This window comes from Mercenaria mercenaria, chromosome 5 (assembly GCF_021730395.1).
Source record: "Mercenaria mercenaria strain notata chromosome 5, MADL_Memer_1, whole genome shotgun sequence".
Taxonomy (NCBI): domain Eukaryota; kingdom Metazoa; phylum Mollusca; class Bivalvia; order Venerida; family Veneridae; genus Mercenaria; species Mercenaria mercenaria.
In genome coordinates this window covers 50,565,293-50,573,789 of record NC_069365.1, presented here as the reverse complement: position 1 = coordinate 50,573,789, position 8,497 = coordinate 50,565,293, and the positions used below count along the sequence as shown (strand labels likewise).

General features: G+C 35.2%; 1 protein-coding gene across 1 annotated transcript; it reads right to left on the bottom strand.

The window, feature by feature from the left end:
- Nucleotides 1–3,546: 3,546 nt before the first annotated feature.
- LOC123557170 (uncharacterized) lies at nucleotides 3,547–8,497 on the bottom strand. The gene is made up of 2 exons (XM_045348469.2): nucleotides 7,964–8,497; nucleotides 3,547–6,356 (listed from the first exon to the last, which is right to left on the bottom strand). Exons 1-2 carry the CDS (start codon nucleotides 8,295–8,297, stop codon nucleotides 5,989–5,991), a joined length of 702 nt encoding a protein of 233 aa, XP_045204404.2. The 5' UTR covers nucleotides 8,298–8,497; the 3' UTR covers nucleotides 3,547–5,988.

Below are 8,497 nucleotides of genomic sequence, written 5' to 3'. Positions count from 1 at the left end.
ATTCTGAAAAAAAAGAAAAAAGGATTAATATCAAATTAGAACAATCGGGTTTCCAAAACCCAGCCCACATAAAACCCGCCCCCCCAGGGCGTTTTTAAATGGATTTTACACATAAACTATCTAAAAAATGGGAAAAGGGAAAAACTTATAGAAAACGAAGCCCAAAATAAACCCAGAAAAAGGGAAACAAAATCGGGCATTATTTTTGTAACCGTCGCGAAAAACCCCCCTTTGGAAAATTTAAAAATTTTTTTTGCTGCGTTGTATCCCTTATTTTTTGGGCCCCCCAAAAGGTTTCCCCAAAGTCAAACTTAACAAATTTTTGATTCTTTGGGGTTTTTCAAAAGACTTCCCTAAAAAAAGGAATTTTTTTTTTAAAAAAGATCATTTAATTTAAAACCGAGAAGCAGGGTTCAAAAACAAACAAAAGGGCGTTAAAAATGAAATTGTTTTTAAATGTGTAATTTTGTAAGGGTCAAACGAGAAAAAAAAATTGCAGCCCAAGACTTCCTACGGAGGAAAAAGGGCAGACAAAAGGGGGCTTATAAAAAAAAAATAACTATAACAGGGGAACAAAAAGAAGAAGTAAAGATTGTGAAAAAAAATACCCTACGTTGCCAAATTGAGTTTCCGTTTATGTATAAACTGTCGGTTTTTTCCCTTGAATTTTATAACTAAAATTTTCACATTTTGGGAAACAGTTTGGTAAATTCCCTCAACTTTTAAAATAGGGATGGGGAAGGGCTCACCCGCTTTTGACTTTTCGATTTTTTAATGAATTTTTCTTTAAAAATAGGGCTTTTTAATATCAGATAAAAAAAAAAAAGAACAGCCAAAATTTGTTATTTTGAAGGGGTAAAACCCCAAAACTAAAACAAAACCGGGGAAAACTTACATTTTTTTTAAGGGCCAAAAAGGGGGGGTTTAATTTTAAGGGCCCCCCGGGAACGGGGGAAGGGGGGGGAAAAGGCCAGGGGCGGGGGCGGCCCCCAAATGTTTGGGGGCCAAAAAATTTTTAAAAACCAAAATGATTAAAAACATTAATTTTTTTTTTTCCATTTTTAAAGGGCTTTTTAAAAGGGCACACCAGGGGAAAACGGGGGGGACATAGGCGGTTTTCAAAACAAAAAATTCATTTTTGGTTTCAGTAATAAATTCCTTAAAAAATATAAAAGCAAAAGGAAGGGAAAAAACGTGCGGAAAGGGGGACACAGGCCCCATTGGGCCCAAAAGGGAACCCCGGAAAGCCCTTTAAGAGGGGAAAAAAACTAAAAAAGAAAAGGGGGGGGAAAACCCCAAAGGGGAAAAACAAACCAGGACCCCTCTTTTTTGGGGGGCAAAACCCCGGAAAAAAATAACCCAAATTTTGAAACGGAAACCCCCTAATTCAAAAGGGGGTTTACAAAACCTTAATTTCACAAAAATTTAAGGCGTTGGGTTTTTGGAAGAACTTTTAAACCTATTTCTGCTTGAAACAGACTACAAAAAGCCTAAATATAAACGGTTTTGGGAGGGTTAAAAATAGGGGAATGAACCCCCGAGTGACGTCACGCAAACTTGATGAAGGAACGCGTAAAAGTTTGAATTGAAATAACAAAGCCCTTTTTAAAAAACGGGGGTTTTCTTTTAAATATGGTTTCCTTTAAAAGAAAACATTTATTTTAAATGGCCCGAAAAAAAGATTTTCTGAAACGGGAAAATTTTCCCACTTTAAAAAAATTTCCCTGTTAAAAATTTAATACAGCCCGGAAAAATTTGAAACAATTTTTGTTCGTCAGTCCCCCTGCAATTAAAATTTCATTTTTTGGGGTAATGTCTAGCGAACAAAATCGCCAGCCAAAAGCGATTTTCATTTTTGGATTAAACCCCCCCAAACGCAAGGGGGTGGTTTAATTCTCGGGGAGGCGAAGTTCTTTCCCTTCCCATTTTACAAAGACATTGTGTCCTGAAAAACATTCCCTCCCCCACCCCTTTCCCATCATTTCCGGGGAAGTTTTGGGAGTTTTTGCAGAGAACAGGGTTTTTTCTGCACAGAAACCAAGAACCCCGGGGTTTGGGTTAAATGCACGCCATTACAAAACAAAAACTGGGAGTCTTTATGTTTTCCCCTGTATTAAATTTTAAGAAATACTAAGGGGTAAGTTCACCCCTTTTTTAAAGACAAGAATTTTTTTAAATTTGAAAAAGATTACGCGGGGAGAGGTTTTTACTTTGGGAACTCCATGGGATAAGGGCCCCTGATAAAAATGTTTTTGTACGATTGTTTTAAAAATATCTAAACCTTTTTTTGGGAAATTTTACATATGCATTACACTCTGTCTGTTTGGTTTATGGATTTTTTAACAAAAAACTCCTTTCTTTGGGCATAAGCTTGTTTTGACCCCCTCCTTTCCCAGTTAAAACCTTTTCCCAACGTGGGGCACATTTGTTAACCCAAAAAATTTTAAAAAACCCAAAGGTCTCAAAGAAAAGAAGTTTGGGTACTGGGCTTTTGTTTTACGGGAGTTTTTGTACTTTTCTATAGTAGAACGTTTAAATTACGAGGGGCCCAAAAAAACCCCGGCTTGGGAAAGTCGAGTATATTAAAGTTTTATTTCTTTTTCTCTAAAATTTTTTCAAAGAAATAAAAAAATAAAAAATTTAAAATACATACAATGGGGCCATGCGGCCTGTTACATTGTTTAAACACGCGAGTTTTTCCTTTTTTTGAAAAACGTGCAATACGAAAACGGCACATAACCAAAAAATAAAAACATATTGGAAAGGGCATGTAAAATAAAAGTTGGGGAAACGCTGATTGCCCTTTAATTTTTTCAAAAAATAGTAAAAACATTAAATTTTAAAAAAGGTTTTGGGGGAAAATATGACGATGTTCGTGAACTGGGTATAAGGGCACTAATAAAACTTGTTATTGGGAAAAACCCCCTGGAAGGGGAAATTTTGTCTTCTTTATACAGGTTATTAAAATTTTAAAAAAAGGAAAAGTTATGACAAAATTTTGATTTGAAAAATTTATGTTTTTTTTTATTTAAAAAATTCCTTTTTTTGTTTACATCGCCCACATTAAAAGTTAGAATATAGAATTTAATTTAAATAAAAACCTGTTTTAAATTTAACCCGACAAAAAGCATTAAATTTTCACAGGGCCCTTTTCCATTAAATTTTATTTTCACAAAGCAAATTTGGGTTTTCCCTGAATCCCATTCGGCGGTTTTTCAATTTTGGGGGAGACCCTGTTTCCTACTGCATTATTTCATATTATATTTTTTTTTTTGAATGTATTAAAACTTTTAAAGTGTCATATATATATGAATAAAGCGGGTTTTTTTGGTCAATTTAAAATAATTATTGATATTAATTTTTGGGTTTCTTTAAAAGGGGGTGGAAATTTTTTTTAATTTCCCGAGGCATTAAAAAGACTTTTTTTACTTTGTTTGGGCCCATCCCGTTTAAAAAAAAATTTTGGAAAGAAAAGTAAAACATCTTTCCAAAATTTTGCTTTCCAAAATACGTTTGTTTCCGTTAATGAAAACATAAGAAACTGAAAAAGAGCTTAGGAAGTGTATTTTTGTTTTGAATTTTAAAGCTTACAACAGTATTTTTGAGCTATATGCACAAGATAACATTGAAATGAATCATATATCATGTGCTTGTTTGATTCCCTTAGCATGTGATGTTGCAATTTTTAACATGCATATCCAGAAAGATGGGAATCAATGTTATATTGACAGCATTATAACAAAACGTCCTACAAATGCAGCTGAAAGTTTCAGAACTATATCTAGTAGTAATTTAACCGTCGTCAAGGTTTAGGCACAGAAGGGAAATTACGAGAAAATGTTACGACAGTTGTTCTTCACCTGCTTTAACGTCCGCAATAAAATCATTAGCCGTTGCAGTTACCTCACAGTGTGTGTCGTATCTCAAATTTACAAACATATACAATGTACTCCTCGTTTATAAAAGATAGACTTGCACGGTTTATAGGTTGGTCAGGATATGCGATATGTATTGTATTTTGTCATTGTATTTGAGATTGGATCGGTGGTGTAATTCTACTTCCTATTCAGTTTGTAACCGTCTATGTTTACAAACACGTTTCTTTATTTTATGAGGTGTATACGGTTACCGATAATGGATAAAACTTGTATGAAGTTTATATGAAAGCGATGAAATTCGAAACTACGATGTTGAAACAAGAAGAAAGTATGTTTATAAAAAGACGAAAGTCAAAAATCGAAACACAGTGCTGAAAGTCGAAATTATGTCGATGAAAATTGAAACCATTATGATGAAAGTCAAAAGTCGAAATCACGAGAGTAAAAATACGAAACTACGATGGCGAAAACGCAAATCTAAACCGTGTTTTCACCACCGTAGTTTTGTATTTCTTCCCTCATAATTTCTTTCAAAAAACTGTATTTTAACTTGCATCATCCTAGTTTCGTGTTTTTAGCATCGTGGTTTTGACTTTCTTATCGTGGATTTGAGTATATTTTTATATAAGAAGAAAAATGAAATTGTCCAAAACGGAACACTGTACTACTGAATTTTGATTTCAAGAATAAATATTTCCTTTTCTGAGATTTTTCCAATGATCGTGCGATAACAGAAATCATATTGCCACGACAGTACGATAACAGAATAATTCAGCAAAGACATGATTGCGATGAAGCAAAGGTGAGAGAATTTAGAGCGCAGATACGATGGTGAGCGATGCTACGGTAGTGTGATACCAAAGACGCTATGGTACTTCGCATCACCATCATCGTGCCCTTCTTTCAATTGTGACACCACTTTCGAGCTGCAGTGTCATCACTATCGTTATATCGTACTGCAATGGTATCGCATGTACCTGATGAGACAGCGATAGCATGGTCACTTGATGTAATATCATCGCTACACTACCAGTGTGACGTTATACTTCAATAGCATCTGGTGTACATGGTGTGACAACGATAGCTCTATGACCATAATGCTTTATTTTATTATCATCTTCCTGCCCTTTTTCGCACAATCTTTCAACATTATTTACCAATATATTTGTATTTACTTTAACTTGCCCACGGATGTCAAACCAACCGGAAGGCGTCATTACAACGGCGTTAGGGTTGTAAAACTTTACTCATTGTACCAGGAACACCCGATACCACGCATCACGATGACATACATGTGATAATGCAATGCTACGACTACTAGATAAAGAAGACGTAATATTATTTCAGGTCACTGAGCTTTTGTTGTCGCAACAAATGATCTTCTTTCTTTACATAGAAGCTTTGTATTGATTAGTATCAGGTATTCCAAATGAACGACAGTACAATGTCACGTCAGTATACTGACACGACAGCACAACAGCAGGATTGTAAAAGTACAATTACGTGATTAAGACTGGACGAGGGCAATAGAACGAAAAATATTCCATCTTCGTCATCGTAATATTGTACATGTAGAAACGTTCAACCACCATTTGTGCCATTGTTGTTTCATGTCTTCGCTATCTTCGTCTTGCTTACGCTCAGTCGCCATCCTGTCATTATATTTTTTTGGCATCGTGTGTACCTAAAGCGACAGCGGTAGATTGATAAACTTGACGTGACTCCGTTCTTTCTCTTCTTTATTTTATTGACAATCAATAGTCAATAACGTAATTAGAATGAGGTTGATACATGTAAACGCTACATAACTTTTGATATTGAGCTAAATCCATCAACGCTTCCGATAAGAAGTTTTAAGACGAACAGGTTCTGATTTGATAAAGATTAATACATCTCACCATTGTCACACAACTTTAGTCTTTGCAGAAGAAGTCGAGTTTTCAACGTTTCCAGGAGGCTTTCATATAAATGCTTACATTTCTCTATCGGACTTGGTTGTTTACCAACATCTGAAGGAAAAGTTGATGATTTGTATCGATTGCCAGACATTTCGAAATTTGACTTTCCATTCACACTGATGGCTTTAATTTCATTAACAGATGCAGGTTTGTCATATCCAGACACACTGTTTGCTTTTTTCAGTGCGCCTTTTCGCGCTTATTACTGGTCTAGCAAATAGTTGAGGAGAGGCAATTCTAACTTGTGTTGCCTTAAACCTGCCGGTGAACACTTCATGCCCAAATCTAGCGATTATTTCAATGGCATGCGTGACAAGCTCTTCAAAACCACAAGCTTCGGCTTTTGTCAGTATTTCTAGACAAACATTAGCATTCGATGCTCTTTTCAGATTATCGTTTGCTTCAACAGCTGATTCCACTTCAGACGTTAACCAATTCTTCATAACATTCTGACATCGTTTTACCGATATATTGACTTGGTATTCTTCCGCCAAAGACACCACAGGAAGAACATTGTCGTCTAAAAAGACATAAACTCTGGTACAGTCATATTTCAATACTTAATTTACATTTCATTTCTACTACTGCAACAGTAAAATATTCACGTAACATGTAGTATAATACGTTTTTGATATTAGATTTTTCTGTGTATTACAACTGAAACCTGCATCGTTTTATCTATTATCTAAGTATTTAATTTACAGGTTTGGCATTTCGTTATATTACTTACAACTGTAAAAAGGCATAGAAGACAAGTAGAATATGCTGGCAATACCATTTACCTATACTACATAATAAACAAGGAGCTGCGTTCAATAAACGCTTGATGCCCCCAGTGGCATCCTTGTCGATAGATTTTGCACCTAAGTCCAAAACGAGGTCAAGGTCAAGGTCAAACTGAGGTCAGGTGATGTTTGAAGATGAGGAATGGTCACAATTTACGTCTGTATTAGTATCAATTCATTCTTGTAAGGCGTATTGATGCTAGACGAAACGGTCCCATTTGGTTAACCCAGAGATGGCCCATTTAAAGCAACCTAAGTCCAAAATTAGGTCAAGATCAAGGTCAAATTGAGGTCAGGTGATGTCTGAAGATGAGGAATGGTCATAGGTTACATCTGCATTAGTATCAAGTCATTCTTGTAAGGGGTATTGATGCTAGACGAAACGGTCCCGTTTGGTTAACCTCGTACGGACGGACGGACAGGACAATCACTATATGCCTCCCGCATCAGTAGATGCTGGGGCATAAAAAGCTAATTTTGATAAAAACATTTATTAGAAATGTTCAGATTTGAATACACACAAGTACGGCACACTTCAAGCACTACATGCTTAGTTGTACAGTGTATCATTGTAACGATACTCAGCTGATAGTACTATTTCATTTCCTGTTCCTTGCGAATCATGAAGTTAATTCATTTTTTATAATATCAGTGTTCTGCTAGAGCTGCTGCTAGGGGGCGTGAGAGATGTTTCACATTTCATTACATTCGTGAACAAACTCGATCAAACCGAGTCTTCTGTTTGCTTGGTTGCGTTCTAGGCTTCCAAAGGAGTTGTGCTTATACATTGTAGTTTTAATAATACGTTAACACGACAGTGATAATGATCACAAATCTAATGTCATTAAGTAACTTTGAAAACTACCTCACCCGGATGATCTCCAGGAAATAACAGATGTATTTATAATAGCAAGCTAATACAGTGAATTGTTAAGGTTACATCCTTTAAAAAGCCTTATATGCCTACTAAGAATTCATTTTAAAATGTTGTTAGTTTGGGCCCGATGTCTCATTAATCATTATAAATAGAAAGTACCAACGTTATCGAGTAAATATATTTCATATTCTAAGAACATGTGTAACAATGACCTTGACCCACATGAACTAAATCTAAACTGAACTTTGTTCGTTCTCTATGCACGATATTAAGTACCAAGTTTAATGTAAATTTTGATGTCACAGTTACAATATATTCTATTTTTAGTAACAATTCCCCAGCCTTTCACCACAGTCAAGCCCTTCGGCAGGGTGTAACAACAACATTTAGATAGCTTATCTATAGTAAGATAAATCAGCAGGATAGCGATATATTACACGTTCAATATTTGAAATATTTACTTACTATCAACTGGTTTCTGTACGCCAGGATGTAAACACAGCAGAAACTCCAGGACATCATCAAACACTTTCTGTTTCATAGCGACTTCCTTAGTTTCCTTTTCTTTACTGTCATGTGTAAACATGGCTTTAAACACAGGAGATGCGTAACAAAGAAAGTTTTCCGATACATAAAGTTTCTTGCCATCATCGAAATTTAATACAACTTCGTCGGAACATTCCCCACTGTTCTTAAAAGGCAAACTTGTCTTAGTCTTTAAGGAGTTAGATAAAAGTTCCTCTTTTTCGTCGAAACTTGATTCGTCGTCTTTTGTAAATTTCAAACCCGTCTCAGTCATTACTGTGTTAAAACCAAAATTCCTTAATCAAATAATTTACACGCTTTATTGACGATACAAATTTTAAGTTATTTTCCGAAAATTAAAAAAAAAGGGGAAAAAAAACGTATTTCATAGAATGTAAAGAAACCGAAAGTACAGCTTATATCAAATGTTAAACGTTTTACAGATAGTGGTTTAAGTTTTATACAAGAGAACAT